The sequence below is a fragment of the Nycticebus coucang genome, chromosome 16 (assembly GCF_027406575.1).
Source record: "Nycticebus coucang isolate mNycCou1 chromosome 16, mNycCou1.pri, whole genome shotgun sequence".
NCBI classification, from domain to species: domain Eukaryota; kingdom Metazoa; phylum Chordata; class Mammalia; order Primates; family Lorisidae; genus Nycticebus; species Nycticebus coucang.
Window position 1 is genome coordinate 70389471 of NC_069795.1, and position 21072 is coordinate 70410542.

Below are 21072 nucleotides of genomic sequence, written 5' to 3' on the forward strand. Positions count from 1 at the left end.
ATTTTTAATTGTTTTTAAACTCAAAGTCCTTTGATTTCTTCACTGGCCATTAAATTTTTCTTCTATCCACTCATCTCCCACACTTCATGACTGGTGTTTCTATTCACAATTATAAATATTTCCACAACTTTCAGATGTAGTGCTTTGGGTAGGTTAACTTTGCTTTTGTAAGTGAACACTAGACAACCTGTTGTGTACTCATTTTCATGTGTGTGGTCTGGTGTCTGTTGCTATTATGCTTACTACCTCTGTTCACCTTTGTCCAATGGTAAGTTATATTCCAGTTTAGTACAGAAATAATACTAAGTTCCTCCCTAGATTTATTAAGGTATTATACTAATAGATTACAGAATATATGTTGCTTTATTTTAACTCCATTGTCTTTGGCATGTTTTACATTTTGTGTAACATATGACTATCTCTTGTAGAGATTGTTTTATTACTATTAGTTATCATGCTTTATTTTCATTTATATCCCAAGTGAACTTCCACCTTTCTGAGAGATGAAATCTGTGTCTTATATCTCAAAAGAAATCAATTGTAGTTTATATGCTTCCAGGCAATTCTAATAACTTTCCAGTTTGCATATAATAGAGAATACAAATAAAACAAGCAAATAAACACAAAAATCCTCAGCATACATAGCAACATCTTATTGCATGGTATGAAATTATCTGTGAGTTCATGTTAAGATGTAAGTATGTAGGCATACCTTCTTAAACATGTATATTTGCACAAGTATACATAAGCTTGAAAATTATATATTTTTTCATATTAATGGATAAACTCTTGGATTATTGTTGTATATCTATAAAGCTATTCTTGTCTGAGATTAAAATCATAGGTACACAGAATAAGGAGAATAATTACGGGATACATGAGCATTTTGGGTCCAGGAATTGTTATAAAAGGACATTTTTCTTTTGTCTTCTAATTTCTAAAGAAGAAATGTAGTTCTTGCTAGAATCTAAATGGAATAATTATTTTTAGATCTTGTATTTAAGCTGTAAGCTATGAAAGATTATTTAAAACAAAGTCCTTGGGAAAATATGAAAAGCATTTTACATATCAGACCACCATGGTTCTGTAAGATCACTTTTAGAGGACACATTCACTGCTCTAGCTTTAGGCTATGCATATGTCATAGGACAAGCATTGACATTTTCACCTGGGAAACTATCATTATGGTAAAAGTTCTGACATTTTAAGATGAACTTAATAAACTTCGTGAAATAATTTTACCATATGCATGAAGTCATACATGGCAGTTACCTATCTATATACTTTCTCCCATATTAAGTAGGAAATAGTGTATTTGAAATAGGATTCATTTTTATTTAATGGTGCTATATAAAAAGAATCACTATTATTTTTATAGTTATATTGAATTATAGTTGGATAAATGTCTTATGGTTTATCTTATAATAGATGAAGCTTCTTGGACCATAAGAAGCAAATTAAATTATACCAAATATACTTTCTTGGAAAGATTTTATGCTTTCTAACCATATGGAAAATTCTTTAAAAAATTTTTATATGAACTATATTCAATTTATAAAACTAGCTTGGCTATTTGCTTCTTTTTAAAGCTATATACTATATGTGTGAATAGTAGAAACAAAAAAATTACACTTTATTTTTCCCAAAGAAAAGCCTTTCTACTCCTCTCTATTGTAAATGGATAGTCCTTCAGCTAGTCATCCTGATCATCCAAATGTTGTAGGTCCCTTGCCTCTCCTACTTTCAGTATTCTTAACCTTCCCAATTAAAGTATATGCAACTGTCCTTTCTTATATTTCTAGGTTATATAGACAACTCCTTAAGCAGTGGAAAATTCAGTAAATTAACTTGTTCCTGCTTCAGAAAAACTGTAAATTAATAAATTACATACTTCATCTTCTTTTTGTTCCAGGGTGCTTTGGTCAGTGCAAATTCAGATGATACACTTCATTTGTGGAATCTTAGACAAAAAAGACCAGCTATTCTTCATTCTCTTAAATTTAACCGGGAACGGTAAGAACATATGTTAAACAATTTCTTAATATATAACAGAATTATTTTCCAAGCAAATTTTAGGTTAACTTGACAGACTTTCTTTTCATAATCTCAATAGCTAGAAATAATTAAATATTTGTTTGTCTTTATGATAATCTCTTTTCATAGAAAATTGATAGTTGATATAGAGTCAGTCGTCTACTAATGGTGACACCACAACATTTTGTTCTCCCAGCTATAAACAAGTACTTCAGCAATAAGATATTCTTTCCCTGGTCTATGATATTGAAAACTCACCTAAAATTTAAAAGTCAAGTGAATAATAAATATATTTCTTCACTCTCGATTATAACAGTTATCGTGTAACTCTGCTGACCTTTTTACTTAAGTATCTTTTTATATTAGAGAAAACACTGAGTCAGAAGTTTTAGATATAAAAAAAAATGGTGGTACTAACTGTTGAGCAATACTGAACATCCAAGATTAACATTTTTAAAGGTGATTATTTGATCAGAATTCAGATTCCCCCATTTTAGAAGGAAATATCAGTGATAAAAGAGAGGAAATTATATGAAAACATATGGGACAAGTTATTAGATTTTATAAACTGTACCATATTTTAATCTTTCTAATATTGGATTTAACCAGACCTAGAACATAACACACATTGAGTAAAATGAGAATCTACTTAGAGAAGCAGTAAACATTTTAAGTTAACCATAAAATAATCATATATTTGTTCATCATTTGGAAAATAAACTCTTTGCAGTGAATAGGAAGGAACACAGAAAAATGTGATATTAATAAAAAGAAAAACCTCTGAGAAGTAAAAATTCAGACACTTGACTGACTCAAGTACCATTGAAACTAAGGAATCACCAAAGTGAACAATGGAGGCAAGCAGTCATTGGCCTAAAGCATATGATAGTGTTAATTTTATTTTGTTGAATGGTAATTGTTGACAAGGAATCATCACTCTATGAAGTAAACTTCATTTCATAAATGTAGGGGAGAAAGTAGGAGGCAACTATGCAGATATTTTTTCCTTCTTCTATAGGGGATGTTTCAGTGAAGGGAAGAAAGCCCTTTGAATTCTTCAAGTGGGTTCTTGGCTTCCCCTATGCAAGAATTTAAGAGACGGCCAACTAGGGCTGGGAAGTTTATCGAGAGACAGATAATATATCCTACTCCAGACTTGGACTCCTTTCCTGAGTATGGAGGGGGACCCCTTATGGGGCAATGGTAATGTGTTTAAATGTTTATAAGCCCCTTACATGACCAGCATTGTCTTGTGGTCAGGCCATAAAGGTTAATCATGAACTGTTGTCGCAGAAATGTAAGTACAGACAGTTTGTAAGGCATCTGACTTAGTAATTTATCCATCCATGGGTGGTCCCATGTGTGTGATTTGGTGATTCATTTGGGGTGGTTAGGGTCTCGTACTGGTCACAATGTCTATATTCAAGTATTCTCAATTGTCCTTTTCTGTCTTATCCCTATATTACTTCTACCTTTAGCCTTTTCTTTTTCTTCTTATGTGCATAATATACTACCTAAATCATTAACCCTCAATATTCTGAATAATATTCATGAATATTATATCTCAATATTTTAGGATTCATCATCAATGGATTTTTTTAATATTCAATATTTTTTAGGAAGAGATGAATTTATATTTTAGACATTTCTAAAAGTAGATAGAGCATCTTTAGGCCTAATTTAGACTATTTTATTTAAAAATTTAAGATAAGTAATATAGTAGAAATGTCAGATACTGAAAAATTTTAAGATCAGTTAACAGTTGTTATACTATTCCTTTATTTTCACCACTAAAAGTGTTATATTATGCATTTGGATTACCATACTGATTTTATCTATCTTTCTGCTGGTAAGATTTATTTTTGCTTTGGGTAGATCTGACCCTGCATTTATGTGTGAATGGACATAGTGATTTTTTTTTTTCACAGTTAGAATGTTGCAGGTGTCAAACTAAAATAATAGAAAGAACCAGGATTCAGTTTAAAAAATTTTATTTAAGTGAAAAGGTGGAATGTCATTTGAGAAATTTAGATTCTGGAGAAATAAGGTTCATGTTCTAAAGTTAAGTTCTTACCTATATAAGAAGAAAACAAAGAAGCTTAGTAGGATTATAACATTTTATATACAAGACTAGTTTATGAGTTACAACTATTTAATTATAGTCTATTTTCTTTTCTGTAAGACTTTTCATTTTCTTTTCAACTTAAAAGACTATATTAGAATGCTATTGATTTATGAATATTGATTTTGTAACCTGAAACTCTTCTGAATTTATTTGTCAATCCCAGAAGTCTCTTGGCAGAATCTTTGGGATTGTTAAGATATAAGATCATATCATCAGCAAAGAGTGATAATTTTATGCCCATGTGGATACCTTTGATTTCTTTCTCTTGTCTTCTTGCTCTAGCTGGGACTTCCAGCAGTTTGTTTAATAGAAGTGGTAACAGTGGGCAATCTTGTCTGGTTCTAGTTTAATGCAGTTTCAGCTAAATTTTTCCCCTTTGACTACAGTGCTGGCTGTGAGTTTGTCATTTATGGTGTTTATAATTTTAAGGTATGTTCCACCAGGCCTATTTTGTTAAGAATTCTTATCATAGAAGGCTGCTGAATTTTCTCAAAATGCTTTCTCTCTGTCTATTTAGATGATTATATGGCCTTTGCTTTTGCTTCTGTGTATGTGGCGAACCACATTTATAGATTTGTGTATATTGAACCATCCTTACATCTTTTGGTCGGAGCCCACTTGGTCATGGTGAATTGTTAGTTTTATGCACTACTGAATTCGGTTTGCTGGAATTTATGGAGAGGTTTTGAATCAATATTAATAAGGAATATTGGTCTGTATTTTTGATTGTGTCCTTTCCAGGCTTTGGTATCAAGGTGATATTGGCTTTGTAGAATGAGTTGGGGAGGGTTCCTTCCTCCTCAGTGGTATGAAATAATTTCTGTAGTCTAGGTACCAGTTTCTCTTTATAGGTCTGGTAAAATTTGGCTGTGAAATCATCTGGTGTGAGAGATTTTTCATTGGAAGTTATTTTATTGCCATTTCAATTTTGGTGCTTGGTATTGGTCTGTTCAGGAGTTCTGTTTCTTCCCATTTGAGCCTAGGGAGGTTATGTGCTTCCAAGAATTTGTCCATTTCCTCAATGTTTTCCAGTTTACATGCACAGAGGTTTTTATAATATTCAGAGATGATGTATTTTATTTCTCTGGTATCACTTATAATATCTCCCTTTTCACTTCTGATTGAGCTTACTAGGGTCCTTTATTAGGGTCCTTACTAGGGTCCTTAATCTTCTGTTTAATTCTTTTGTTATCAATTTTATTTAGTTCTGCTCTGACCTTAGTTATTTTTCTTCTGCTGGCATTGGAATTGATTTGCTCTACCTTATCTGATTTATTGAGATGATTTATTAGATTATTGATTTCTGATATTTCAGTTTGGTTTTTGATATAGGCATTTAAGACTGTAAATTTTCCTTTTAAGACTGCTGTTGCTCAGTCTCACAGATTTTGATAACTTGTGTCTTCTTTGTCATTTAGTTTGAAGAATCTTATGATTTAATCTTAATTTCCTCCTTGACCCAATAATTGTTCAGCAGTAGGTTGTTTATTTCTCATGACTTTATGTAGAATTCAGTGTTTCTGTTGAAGTTGGTTTCCAATTTTATTCCACTGTGGTCTGAGACAATACATGGTATAATTTCTGTTTTTTGAATTTGTTGAGAATCAAATCAAAGATTCAATGTCTTTCAAAATAGCAACAAAAATAAGAAAATGCCTAGGAATGTATTTTACAAAGAAGGTAAAAGGCCTCTATAGGGAAAACTATGAGTTACTAAGGAAAGAATTTGCAGAGAATGTAAAAAATGGAAAAATATACCATGCTAATGGATCAGCAAAATCAACATTGCTAAAATGTCTATACTACCCAAAGTGATCTACAGATTCAATGCAGTCCTCATTGAAATGCCAGCATCACTTTGTGCAGACCTAGAAATAATAGTTCTAGACTTTGTATGGAACCAGAAAAGAGACCAAATAGCCAACGCCATCTTAAGCAAAAATGGCAAATCAGGAGGCATCACTCTATCAGACTTCAAGCTATACCACAAGATTATAGTAACAAAAACAGTATGATATTGGTACAAAAATAGAGGCGTAGGCCAGTAGAACAATCAAGGAACAGCAAAAGTTAACAAATGAGACCTGATTAAATTAAAAAAGCTTCTGATTAATCAAGAAAATTATCAGTAGAGTGAATAGACAATCTATAGAATGGGAGAAAATATTTGCATGCTAAACATCTGACAAAGAGTTGGTAACCAGAATCTGTAAAGAACTGAAACGAATCAGCAAGAAAGAAAATCTAACAACCCCATAAAAAAGTGGATGAAAAAAAGGAAAAGAAAATTATCCAATGAAAGTAGACTAATGGCCAATAAACATAAGAAAAAGCGTTCAACATTTTTAATCATCAGGGAAATGCAAATCAAAACCACCATGAGGTCTCACCTAACTCCAGTGAGAATGGCTTTCAGCTTTTATAAAACAAATCCCAAACACCTCATGGATGCTGTGAGAAAGGAACTCTTATGCACTGTCTGTGGGATTGCAAACTAGTATAATCTGTATGGAAAATTGTATGGAGATATCTCAAAGAATTAAATGTAGACCTACCATTTGACCCAGCAATCCCACTATTTACCCTAAGGAAAAAAATGACATTTTATCAAAAGGACGTGCACTCAAATGTTTATTGCAACGTAAATCACAACTGCAAAGATGTGGAATCAATACAAGTGCTCACCATTACACAAGTGGATTAGTAAAATGTAGTACATGTACACCATGGAGTACTACTCAGCCATTAAAAACACGGTGAACCTAATATGTTTTATAACAAGCTGGATATAACTGGAGGCCATTCCATTCTGCTAAATAAAGTATCACAAGAATGGAAAAACAAATACCACATATATTTACTATTAAACTGGAACTAATTGATCACCATCCATGCACACATTTGGTGGTAAAACTCAGCAGAAAGCAGGTGGTAGGGAGCAGGAGGGGAGAGGGAATTCACACTACAGGGGTATAGTGGTGTGAATCACCTGCATACTATCCAGGTGATGGGTATCCTGTAACTTTGACTCATATTGTACAAAAGCATTTCATGTACCCACAACATATGTACCCGCATAACATTCTGAAATAAATAAAAGGTATTTTAATATTCCATTTTAAGGTAATCTGATAATCATGAAACCTTTGTGTGAAAAAAAGTTAAGAGGGAAGTTAACCTATAATGAAGATCAATAGTGAAGAGGAAAGAAGTCTTTCTGTTACCCTTAAGTCATTTGCCATATTTTAGAAAACAAGGAAAGGAAGAAGGCTAATCTATTATCAGAGAAACAAAGGTCACAGATGCTTAGGTTATAGCTGAGGTGATTCAGGTGCTATAATCGCATTCCTTTAAGTATCAAAATAATTTAGAGTTCCAACAACATAGATTTTTAATTATTTATTCTTCTCAAAGGAAATGTTATGACCCTCTTTGTGACTCTTTTTGGGAGAAGAAATATTTGGTAGTGATAATTTCCAATTATAATTTTGTTACCTCAGTTGAAGTAGAATAATTAATGTAACATAAAAGCTAACTGACAGATTTGGGACAAGTTTAAATCATAGGAATTTTGAAAATATTGTTTTAATTCTTATAAAATGTGATATTTATTTAGAGAAGGGTACATATTATCATATGACTTGAGAATATACATTAATTATCACAATTTATTGTAGGAAGGGAAAATATCTGTCAGCATATGGTGAATGGGAAGTTCAGGTATATAAATGGGAATTTAACCAATCATATTTTGGAATAATCTTCAAACTCTCTGATATTAGGCATTTAATTATGTAAATTTTCTAAATAATTTTATGCTTCTATGTATGTTTGAGTTTGTATAAATTATACTATATATTTTTCCTTTTTAAATTTTTTTAATTAAATCATAACTGTGTACATTGATGCATTTATGGGGTTCAGTGTGCTGATTTGATATACAATGTGAAATGCTTACATCAAACTGATTAACACATCATCACCTTGCTTATTTATTTGTTGTGGTAAGACGATTATACTATTTTCTTAATAGTTTTGAAATGTACCATTGTGTTGTGCACATTAGGTGTGGTTCTCCCAAATATCCTCCCTTCTCCTAGCATGCCCTCCTCTCTCCCTCCTCTTCCCTCCTACTTTCTGGACTATAGTTTTACCATTTGTATGAATGTATAGGTGATTATATATTGATTTTATAGTAGTATTGAGTACATTGGATACTTTTTTTTCCATTCTTGAGACAATTTGCTGAGAAGAATATGTTCCAGTTCCATCCAGGTAAACATAAAAAATGTGAAGTCTCCATCATTTTTTATAGCTGCGTAGTATTCTGTGGTGTACATATACCACAATTTGTTAATCCATGCATGGGTTGATGGGCACTGGGCTGTTTCCATGTCTTGGCAGTTATAAATTGGGTTGCAATAAACATTCTGGTGTGAATGTCTTTGTTGTAAAATGATTTTTGATCGTTTGGGTATATACCTAGTAGAGGGATTGCAGGATTGAACAGTTGGTCTACTTTTAGTTCCTTGAATATTCTCCAAGCTTCTTTCCAAAAAGGCCATATTAGTTTGCATTCCCACCAGCAGTGTAGAACTGTTCCCTTCTCTCTGCATCCATGCCAACTTCTGTAGTTTTAGAATTTTGTGATGTGGGCTAATCTTACTGGAGTTAGATGATATCTCAAAGTGGTTTTGATTTGCATTTCTCTGATGATTAGCATTTTTTCATGTGTTTGTAGGCCTTGCACCTGTCTTTTTCAGAGAAGTTTCTGTTCAAGTCTCTTGCCCACATAGAAATGGGGTTATTTGGTCTTTTCTCATTGATTAGTTTGAGTTCTCTGTAGATTCTAGTTAGCAGACCTTTGTCGGAAGCATAACCTGCAAAAATCTTCTCCCATTCTGAAGGTTGTCTGTTTGCTTTACTTACTGTGCTCTTGGCTGTGTAAAAGCTTTTTAGTTTGATCAGATCCCAGTAATGTATTTTTGGTGTTGCTTTAGTTGCCTGGGGCGTCCTCCTCATAAAATATTCTTCCAGGGGGTGGCACCTGTGGCTCAAAGGAGTAGGGCGCCGGTGCCCCATATGCCGGAGGTGGCAGGTTCAAACCTAGCCCCAGCCAAAAACCGCAAAAGAAAAAATATATATATATAGATTTTTATAATATATATCTTTTTTTTTTATCCCAGGCCAATTTCTTCAAGGGTTTCCCTCCTGATTTGTTTTTATTTCTGAGTAATGTATTGGCTATTTGAGGTTTTTTCTGATTCCATATAAAATGAAGAACTATTTTTTCAAGCTCTTTAAAATATGACAATGGTGTTTTAATAGGGATTACAATAAATCTGTATATTGGGTAGTATAGACATTTTAACAATGTTGATTATTCCTAGCCATGAGTAGGGTATGTTTTTCATTTGTTAACACATACAGATATTTCTTTGCTCAGAGTTTCATAATTCTCTTTACAGAGATCTTTCACATCCTTTGTTAGGTAAATTCCCAAATATTTCATCTTCTTTGGCACTACTATAAAATGAATAGAGTCCTTGACTATTATTGGCATATATAAAAGCTACTGACTTGTAAGTATTGATTTTTTGTATCCTGAAATGCTGCTATATTCCTTGATCATTTCTAAGAGTTTTGTAGTTGAGTCCCTGGGATTTTCCAGGTATAGGATCATATTATCTGTGAAGAGTGAGAGTGTGATCCTCTCTGACCCCATTTGAATATCCTTGATTGCCTTCTCTTGCCTGACTGCAATGGCTAAGACTTCCATTACTATGTTGAATAGCAGTGGAGACAGTGGCCATCCTTGCCTAGTTCCTGATCTGAGTGAATTTTACTCCGTTCAATATGATGATGGCTGTGGGTTTGCTGTATATGGCCTCTATCAGTTTAAGAAATGACCCATCTAAGCCTATTATTATTATTTTTTTATTGTTGGGGATTCATTGAGGGTACAATAAGCCAGGTTACTCTGATTGCAATTGTTAGGCAAAGTCCCTCTTGCAATCATGTCTTGCCCCCATAAAGTGTGACACACCAAGGCCCCACACCCCCCTCCATCCCTCTTTCTGCTTTTCCTCCCCCCCCATAACCTTAATTGTCATTAATTGTCCTCATATCAAAATTGAGTACATAGGATTCATGCTTCTCCATTCTTGTGATGCTTTACTAAGAATAATGTCTTCCACTTCCATCCAGGTCAATACGAAAGATGTAAAGTCTCCATTTTTTTAAATAGCTGAATAGTATTCCATGGTATACATATACCACAGCTTGTTAATCCATTCCTGGGTTGGTGGGCATTTAGGCTGTTTCCACATTTTGGTGATTGTAAATTGAGCTGCAATAAACAGTCTAGTACAAGTGTCCTTATGATAAAAGGATTTTTTTCCTTCTGGGTAGATGCCCAGTAATGGGATTGCAGGATCAAATGGGAGGTCTAGCTTGAGTGCTTTGAGGTTTCTCCATACTTCCTTCCAGAAAGGTTGTACTAGTTTGCAGTCCCACCAGCAGTGTAAAAGTGTTCCCTTCTCTCCACATCCACGCCAGCATCTGCAGTTTTGAGATTTTGTGATGTGGGCCATTCTCGCTGGGGTTAGATGATATCTCAGGGTTGTTTTGATTTGCATTTCTCTAATATATAGAGATGATGAACATTTTTTCATATGTTTGTTAGCCATTCGTCTGTCATCTTTAGAGGAGGTTCTATTCATGTCTCTTGCCCATTGATATATGGGATTGTTGGCTTTTTTCATGTGGATTAATTTGAGTTCTCTATAGATCCTAGCTATCAAGCTTTTGTCTGATTGAAAATATGCAAATATCCTTTCCTATTCTAAGCCTATTTTCTTAAGTGTTCTAATAAAATGATGCTGGATATAATCAAAAGCTTTTTCTGCATCAATAGAGAGAATCATATGGTCTTTGTTTTTTATTTATGTGATGTATTATATTTATAGGTTTACGTATGTTGAATAAACTTTGTAACCCTGGAATAAAACCAACTTGATCATGGTATATAATTTTTTTGATGTGTTGCTGAATTCTGTTTGCTAAGATCTTATTGAATATTTTTGCATCAATTCATTAATGATATTGGTCTATAATTTTATTTTTTTCTTCTTCTTGATCATGGTATATAATTTTTTTGATGTGTTGCTGAATTCTGTTTGCTAAGATCTTATTGAATATTTTTGCTTCAATATTCATTAATGATATTGGTCTATAATTTTCTTTTTTTTCCTGGTTTGGAGTGATCAGGGTGATATTTGCTTCATAGAATGTTTTGGGAAATATTCCTTCTTTCTCTATGTTTTGGAAAAGGTTATGAAATATAGGTACTAGTTCCTCTTTAAAGGTTTGGTAGAATTCTGATGCGAAGCCATCTGGTCCTAGACTTTTCTTTTTGGGGATATTTCATATAGTTGATTGATATAGGTCTATTCAAGATTTCCAATTCTTTCTGGTTGAGTCTGGGAAGGTGGTGTGCTTCCAGTTATTGGTCTATTTCCTTCAGATTTTCATCTTTCCAAGAGTAGAGTTGTTTGTGGTAATCACTGAGGATTTTTTTAATTTCTGAGATGTCTGTTGTTATTTCTCCTTTGTCATTTCTGATTGACAATATTAGAGATTTTACTTTTCTGCTTCTGGTTAGTTTAGCCAAAGGTTTATCAATTTTAGTAATCTTTTCCAAAAACCAACTTTTTGTTTTGTTGATCTTCTGAATGATTCTTACGTTTTCAATTTTGTTTAATTCTGGCCTAATTTTGGTTCTTTTCTTCTGCTGGGTTCAGAGTTGGAATGTTCTTCCTTTTCAGTTGCTTAAGATGTCCCATTAAGTTGTTGGTTTCTTCTCTTTCTGTTTTCTTGATGAAGGCTTCCAACACTATAAATTTCCCTCTTAGGACTGCCTTTTCCACAGGTTTTGATAACGTGTTTCTTCATTATCATTTTGTTCCAAAAATTTGGTGATTTGATCCTTAATCTTGTGTTTGGTCCAGCTATCATTCAAGCCTAAGATTATTTAGTTTCCATTACTTTGTTTGAGTATGAAGATTCCTGTTGCTTTTGAGTTTAACTTTTATTCCATGGTGGTCCGAGAAGATACAAGGAATAATTTCTATTCTTTTAACTTTGCTGAGGTTAGACTTGTGTCCTAAAATATGATCAATTTTGGAGGATGATTAGTGGGCTGATAAGAAAGAATGTATATTCAGTTTTATTAGGATGAAATGTTCTGTAGAGGTCTGTTAAGTCCATTTGTTCTAGGGTCAAGTTTAAATCTAATATTTCTTTGTTTAGTTTCTTCTTGGAGGATCTATCCAAAACTGTCAAAGGGATGTTAAAATCTACAACTATTATGGTGCAGGAACATATGAAATTGTTCATATCTGTTAGGATTTCCTTTATAAATTGAGGAGCATTCTGGTAGGGTGTATAAATGTTCATTATTGAAATCTCTTCATGTTGGGTGTTTCCCTTGACAAATATGTAGTGACTATCCTTATCTTTCTTTGTCTTTGTTGGTTTAAAGCCAATTGTATCTGCAAATAAAATCACAACTCCTGCTTTTTTCTGATTTCTAATCACCTGTATTATAGACATTCATCCCTTAACTCTAAGTCTATTTTTATCCCTTAAGGTAAGATGAGATTCTTGTGTGCCGAAGATATCTGGTCTGAGTTTATGTATCCAATCAGCCAACCTGTGCCTCTTTAGAGGATAATTTAAATCATTTACATTAACTAAGAGATTGATAATCATGGCAGTTTTTTGCGTGTCATGTTTTTCAAATGTCCAGTGGATATTTTTAATCCTTTCACCACTGTGGAATTTGGGTTTTGTTCAAAAATTTCTGGGTGAGTTTCTTTGGTGGGAGAGCATTGTGCTGGTCCTTTTGGAGAATGGGTCTGAGGATATCCTGGAGAGCTGGTTTAATTATGGAAAATTTCTTCAACTTGTGTATGTCAGTAAATTATTTGATTTCTCCATCAAAAATGAAACTCATTTTAGCTGGATACAGGATCCTGGGCTTAAAGTTGTTTTGTTTTAGGAGATTGAATGTTAGTAGCCATCCTCTTCTGGATTGAAAGGTGTTGGCTGAGAAATCTGCAGTCATTCTGATATTTCTCCTTTTGTAGGTAATGCTTTTCTTATGTCTGGCTGCTTGCAGAATTTTCCCCTTCATATTAACTTTGGCAAAGTTAATCATAATATGTCTAGGAGATGCTTTATTTGGATTGAGTCTTTCTGGGGTTCTAAAACTGTCTACTATCTGAATTTCTGTATCTCTTGCCATGCTTGGGAAATTCTCCTCCATAATCTCTTGGAGTAGAGTATCTTTACCTTTAGGACCATTCTCATCTCCTTCAGGAATTCCAGTAAGACAAATGTTTGCTCTTTTGGAGTGATCCCACAACTCTCTTGGAATGATCAGTTTTTGCTCTCCATTTGTCTGCCTCTTTCAGCATTTGAGAATGTTCAAAAGCTTTGTTTTCAATTTCAGAGACCCTTTCTTCTGCCTGGTCAACTCTATTACTGAGGGATTCTACTGTATTTTGGAGCTACTTGAATAATTTTTTCATTTCCTTGAGCTCTGCTATCTCTTTTCTCATTATGTCCATATCTTTGGTGACTGTGTCGTTGAATTCATGAGTTTTTTGAGACAACTTTAGAACTACTCTTTTGATTTCAATTTCTAACTTTTCTTCCATTCTATTCATCTTATTTGCCATCCATATTCTGAATTCTATTTCTGACATTTCAGCCATTTGTCTGTGCATGGCATCTTTAGTTGTACCTCCTTTGTCATTCCTTGTTGGGGGGGAGGGGGTTGATCTACTGTGGTTATTCATGTTGCCAGAGTTCTTCCATTGGTTTTGCCCCATGTTTATTTTCCACCGTTTGGTTATTAAAAGTGGTAGAGTGAGATTGAAATGGGGGTCCCAGGTAGTAGAGTGAATCAGCCCCTTACTAAAATGGTAGGCTTTGTAATTCTGGTTTATCCCCTACAACCTTACAAAGGCCCCTTTCAGAGTTTTGGCTGGTGTTTCTGGGTACCTACTGGGTGAGATAACACAAGCTGGCTCTGGTTTGAAATCAGCCAACCTTTACCCTGTTAGAAGTCATGGTATTAGGTTTAAATCGCCACTAGGGAGAGATACAGACAGCTGCAGTGCCCTGCTCCCATCATTCATTTCTTTTGCTACAGAACTTTGAAGGTCAACCTCAGAGTGTCCTCAGGTGGACAGCCCCAGACACAAGTTCCAATCAAATTGTCTCAGACAGTACAAACCTTGCTCCACAGAGAGGGATCCAAGGGTCTTCAACTGTAGATATAAATCCTCAGTCAGTTCTGTCCAACAACCCTGAGGATATGGTGCCTGGTTCCACACACCCCCGCCACCCCGTGAGCCACGAATTGCCTGTCAAAGTCCCAACTGGGTGTCAATGTCCCTGTTCCCTGGGCACAATTGAAGTTGGAAGTCTGGGAACCTGCATGCTGAACTCAGTTCAAACCAGGCATCCACACCTCTGCTTGCCAGCTCAGCCCGAAGGGTTTAGTCTACTCGCTGTAAGCCTCTGCTCCCTGACTCAATTGGAGCTTGGAATTCTGACCCCCACCTGCCAGGCTTAGTCCATACCCAGCAAACCTCTTTCGCTGGCTCGGTTGTAGCTGGGAATCCTCTCTCCCACCCATGAAGCTCAGTCCACACTGGGCGACCACTCTCCTACTTGTGGGCACAGTCAGACTGGGGGTTCTGCACCCCCTCCCGCCAAACACCGCCTGAACCAGGGGTCAACACTACCACTGGCTGGGCAAAGTTATATCCAGGGGACTGCTCCTTCTCCCACTGTATGTCCCTTTCTTCCCCACTAGTCACAGATTCCATCCTGATATTTGGTGGTCCACAGTATGCCCAAATCTCTCAGTAAAGGACCTAACACTTTGCAATGTGCAGGGGGCAGAACTTCAGAATACCAAGTGAGGGGGAAAGGTGGACTGGGAGTTAGGAATTTCAGGGAAAATATTTGTTCAATTTTATGCCTGCAGGGTGGTGTCTAGGTTCACAAGTGGGACCTCCCTGGAGAAGGAGACCTAGTGTTTAGTGGCTATCTCCAGTGAGGTAAAATTAGAGGTCTTTTGTACCCTGCTCACTTGCAGAGAGCCCACGGTGAGCCTAGAGAGTCTAGAGCAGTGGTTCTCAACTTCCTAATTGCCGTGGTGTTACAAATGGGAAAAAGGGGTCATAACCCACAGGTTGAGAACCGCTGGTCTAGAGAGTGCTCTAGATGATAGGCTTTGTACCTGTAATTTGTTTTCTTAAATGTTCTTCCTTGGAGTCACAGCTTGCTGAACTTTTTCTAGGCTCACCTTTGGTTTCATAGAGTCTGATTCTGTCTAGTTTTTCTTCCTCTGGTCAGGAGCCTCTGTTGAGCATTACTACTAGTTGGCCATCTTCCCAGAATTCATACTATACATTTTAGTTTATTTTATTAGGGCACATTCAGTCATTTTACAATCTTTGAAGGCAGTAATTAGCCTTAGATTGTTGAGAAATAGGTTTACATATGTAGCTGCTTCTGGTGGATGATCTTTGGACTCTTTCTAAACAAACCTAAAAAGGAAGAGAAACTGTCTTGTTTTTTGTGATTTGTGATCTGAATAATGAATAAAATCTAATGTTCATATCTTAGGCATATTAACAACACTTGCTATCACTGATCATAAGCTTGCATAATGTTGGAGAAAACAGTTGTTTTATATGATTTTTTAAGTGAAAATCATTATGTAGGCTATAATATAAGAACCCTTAATTACCTATACTTACATAAGTCTATTTTTCTATCTTTGTTTTGATAATTAATATCAGAGAATTTCTGAGGTATAGTACTGAAGGAAAGGAATATTTTGTTAAAAAACTTATAATTTATGAAACCTCTGGCAAACCTTATAGTTAGTGTTTTGTGGGCTCAATTTATACCACAAATTTAAAATATTTTATTGCTTTATACAATAAAATCTTTTAAAAGAACTGGTTTTCTTTTAGAAATCTATTGGATAATTAATATATTCACCTTGTTTGATATTCAAAAGATATAAGGGTATATACAGGGTCTTTCTTTCCTTCCTATACTCTGGACACTTGCTGAGTCAGCAAAGGCAAACAGTGTCTTTATAGAGATTCACTATGAACATATATAAGCAAATATAATATGTATACAAGTTTCTCTTTGTGTATATGTGTTAGTCAAATTGAAAATAATGTATCACTTTTTTATAAAGCAAATTACAGCATGTTATACAGTTTCATGCCTTGCTTTTGTGCCCTTTTTATAATACATTCTTTTTTTTTTTTATTAAATCATAGCTGTGTACATTAATGCAATCGTGGGGCACCATACACTGGTTTTATAGACCGTTTGACACATTTTCATCACACTGGTTAACATAGCCTTCCTGACATTTTGTTAGTTATTGTGTTAAGACATTTATAGTCCACATTTACTAAGTTTCACATGTACCCTTGTAAGATGCACCGTAGGTGTAATCCCACCAATCACCCTCCCTCCACGCACCTCCCCCTCCCTCCTCTCCCTCTCCCCATTCCAATATTCTTAGGTTATAACTGGGTTCTAGCTTTCATATGAAAGCCATAAATTAGTTTCATAGTAGGGCTGAGTACATTGGATACTTTTTCTTCCATTCTTGAGATACTTTACCAAGAAGAATATGTTCAAGCTCCATCCATGTAAACATGAAACAGGTAAAGTCTCCATCTTTCTTTGAGGCTGCATAATATTCCATGGTGTACATATACCACAATTATTAATCCATTCGTGGATCAATGGGCACTTGGGCTTTTTCCATGACTTAGCAATTATGAATTGGGCTGCAATAAACATTCTAGTACAAATATCTTTGTTGTGATGTGATTTTTGGTCTTCTGTGTATATACCTAGTAGAGGAATTATAGGATTGAATGGCAGATCTATTTTTAGATCTCTAAGTGTTCTCCAAACATCTTTCCAAAAGGAATGTATTAATTTGCATTCCCACCAGCAGTGTAGAAGTGCCCTTTTCTCCACATCCATGCCAACATCTCTGGTCTTGGGATTTTGTGATATGGGCTAATCTTACTGGAGTTAGATGACATCTCAAAGTAGTTTTGATTTGCATTTCTCTGATGATTAAAGATGATGAGCATTTTTTCATATGTCTGCAGGCTGTGCGCCTGTCTTCTTTAGAGAAGTTTCTCTTCAAGTCCCTTGCCCAGCCTGCGATGGGATCACTTGTTCTTTTCTTGCTTATATGTTTGAGTTCTCTGTGGATTCTGGTTATTAAACGTTTATCGGAGACATAACCTGCAAATATCTTCTCCCATTCTTAGGGCTGTTTGCTTGCTTTACTTACTGTGTTCTTGGCTGTGCAGAAGCTTTTTAGTTTTATCAGGTCCCTGTAGTATATATTTCAAGCTGTTTCAATTGCCTGGGGGGGTCCTCCTCATAAAATACTAGCCCAGACTGATTTCTTCAAGAGTTTTCCCTGCACTCTCTTCTAGTATTTTTATACTTTCATGTATTAAGTTTAAATCTTTAATCCAGTGAGAGTCTGTCTTAGTTAACAGTGAAAGGTGTGGGTCCAGTTTCAGTCTTCTGTAGGTTGCCAGCCAGTTCACCCAGCACCATTTGTTAAATAGGGAATCTTTTCCCCACTGAATATTTTTAACTGGCTTGTCAAAGGTCAAATAATGGTAAGTAGCTGGCTCCATCTTTTGGTTCTCTATTCTGTTCCATACATCCATCATTCTGTTTTTGTGCCAGTACCATGCTGTTTTGATCACTATCGATTTATAGTATAGTCTGAGGTCTGGTAGTGTGATTTCTCCTGCATTGTTTTTATTTCTGAGTAATGTCTTGGCTATTCGAGGCTTTTTCTAACCATATAAAATGAAGTATTACTTTTTCAAGATCTTTAAAGTATGACAATGGAGCATTAATAGGGATTGCATTAAAATTGTATATTGCTTTGGGTAGTATGGACATTTTAACAATGTTGATTCTTCCCAGCCATGAGCATGGTATGTTTTTCCATTTGTTAACATTTTCAGCTATTTCTTTTCTTAGAGTTTCCTAGTTCTCTTTATAGAGATCTTTCACATCCTTTGTTAGATAAACTCCCAAATATTCCATCTTCTTTGGCACTACTGTGAATGGAACTGTTTCTTCAGCTTGACTATTGTTCAGATATATATAAAGTTACCGATTTATGAATGTTGATTTTGTAACCTGAGATGTTGCTGTATTCCTTGATCACTTCTAAGAGTTTTGTAGTAGAATCCCTGGTGTTTTCCAGATATACAATCATATCATCTGCGAAGAGCGAAAGTTTCATCTCTTCTGACCCTATATGGATACCCTTGATCGCCTTTTCTTCCCTAATTGCGATGGCTAAAACTTTTCAATGTTAAAGAGCAGTGGAGACAATGGGCAGCCTTGTCTGGTTCCTGATCTGAGTGGAAATGATTTCAGTTTAACTCCTTTCAATATGATATTGGCTGTCAGTTTGCTGTAGATGGCCTCTATCAGTTTAAGAAATGTCCCTTCTATACCAATTTTCTTAAGTGTTCTGATCATGAAGGGACGTTGGATGTTATCAAAAGCTTTTTCTGCATCAATTGAGAGAGTCATGTGGTCTTTGTTTTTTAATTTCTTTATGTGCTGAATTATACTTATAGATTTATGTATATTGAACCAGCTTTGAGACCCTGGGATAAAACCGACTTGGTCTTGGTGTATAATTTGTTTGATGTGTTGCTGGATTCTGTTTCTTAAGATCTTGTTGAATATTTTTGCATCTATATTCATTAGTGATATTGGTCTATAATTTTCTTTACTTGTTGGGTCTTTTCCTGGTTCAGGTATCAGGGTGATGTTTGCTTCATAGAACGTGTTGAGTAGTCTTCCTTCTTTTTCTACATTTTGGAGAAGGTTGATTAATATAGGTACTAGTTCCTCTTTAATGGTTTGGTAGAATTCTGTCATGAAGCCATCTGGTCCCGGGATTTTCTTTTTAGGAGATTTTGTGTGGTTGATGCTATTTCAGAACTTGATAATGGCCTGTTCAACATTTCCACTTGATTCAGGCTAAGTCTTGGAAGGTGACGTGCTTCCAAGTATTGGTCAATTTCCTTCACATTTTCATATTTCTGATAATAAAGTTTCTTGTAATATTCATTAAGGATTTTTTGAATTTCTGAGGAGTCTGTTGTTATTTCGTCTTTGTCTTTTCTGATTGATGAGATTAGAGATTTTACTCTTTTTTTCCCTGGTTAGGTTAGCCAAAGGTTTATCTATTTTATCGACCTTTTCAAAAAACCAACTTTTTGATTTATTGATCTGTTGTATAATTCTTTTGTTTTCAATTTCATTTAAATCTGCTTTGATTTTGGTTATTTCTTTTCTTCTACTGGGTTTGGGGTTGGAATGTTCTTCCTTTTCTAGTTGCTTGACATGTCCTGTTAAGTTGTTCACTTCCTCTCTTTCCATTCTCTTGAGCAAGGCTTGCATTGCTATAAATTTCCCTCTTAGGACTGCCTTTGCGGTATCCCAGAGGTTCTGATAATTCATGTCTTCATTGTCATTTTGTTGCAAACATTTGGCAATTTCCTTCTTAATCTCATATCTGACCCAGCTATCATTCAGCATAAGGTTATTTAACTTCCATGTTTTTGTATGAGTATGCAGATTCCTGTTGTTACTGTGTTCAACTTTCATTCCATGGTGGTCCAAGAAGATGCAAGGAATAATTTCTATTCTTTTAAATTTACTGAGATTATATCTGTGACTTAAGATGTGATCAATTTTGGAGTATGTTCCCTGGGCTGATGAGAAGTATGTGTATTCATTTTTGTTGGTATGAAAAGTTCTGTGGATATCTACTAAATCCAAATGTTGGATGGATAGGTTTAAATCTAAAATTTCTTTGCTCAGCTTTTTATTGGAGGATCTATCCAGCACTGCCAAAGGAGTGTTGAAATCTCCAACTATTATGGAGATGGAAGAAATCAAGTTGGTCATGTCTGTTAGAGTTTCTCTTTTAAATGAGATGCATTCTGGTTGGGTGCATAAATATTAATAATTGAAATCTCATCATATTGAGTATTACCCTTAACAAATATGAAGTGACCATTGTTATCCTTCCTTACTTTTGTTGGCTTAAAGCCTATTGTGTCTGTAAATAGAATTGCAACACCTGCTTTTTTCTGATTACCATTTGCCTGAAATATAGATGACTATCCTTTCACCTTGAGTCTATATTTATCTTTTCAGGTATGACGTGACTTGTATGCAGCAAATATCTGGCCTGGAGTTTTTGTATCCAGTCAGCTAATCTGTGCCTCTTTAGAGGACAGTTTAAGCCATTCACTTTAATAAGTCTGGTAAAATTTTTGGGTACTGAGTGTTTTGAAAGTACAGTGAACATTTTTAATCCTTTCACCACTGTGGAAGCTGGAGTTTGATCAAAAGTTTCTGAGTGAGTTTACTTTTGTGGTAGAGGATGGGGCTGGTCATTATGGAGGATAGGTTTGAGAATATCCTGAAGAGCTGGTTTGGTTATAGCAAATTTCTTCAACATATGAATTTCTCCATCATAAATGAAACTCAGTTTAGCTGGATACAGGATCTGGGGTTGAAAGTTATTTTGCTTTAGGAGATTTAAAGTCGATGACCACCCTCTTCTGGCTTGAAAACTTTCAGCAGAGAGATCTGCAGTCATTCTAATATTCTTCCCTTTGTAGGTAATTGATTTCTTACATCTGGCTGCTTTCAGAATTTTCTCCTTCATATTAACTTTATTGAAGTTAATTATGATATGCCTGGGGGATGTGTTATTTGGATTG

The 21072-nt window shown here is 35.0% G+C and overlaps 1 protein-coding gene across 1 annotated transcript in view; it reads left to right on the plus strand.

Annotated features, from left to right (window-relative positions):
* Positions 1-21072, plus strand: part of STXBP5L (syntaxin binding protein 5L) — a 412846-nt gene that overhangs the window by 98078 nt on the left and 293696 nt on the right. The window contains exon 5 of the mRNA XM_053565493.1: positions 1913-2013. Coding sequence (XP_053421468.1) covers positions 1913-2013 — 101 coding nt within the window. The remainder of the gene's footprint in view (positions 1-1912; positions 2014-21072) is intronic.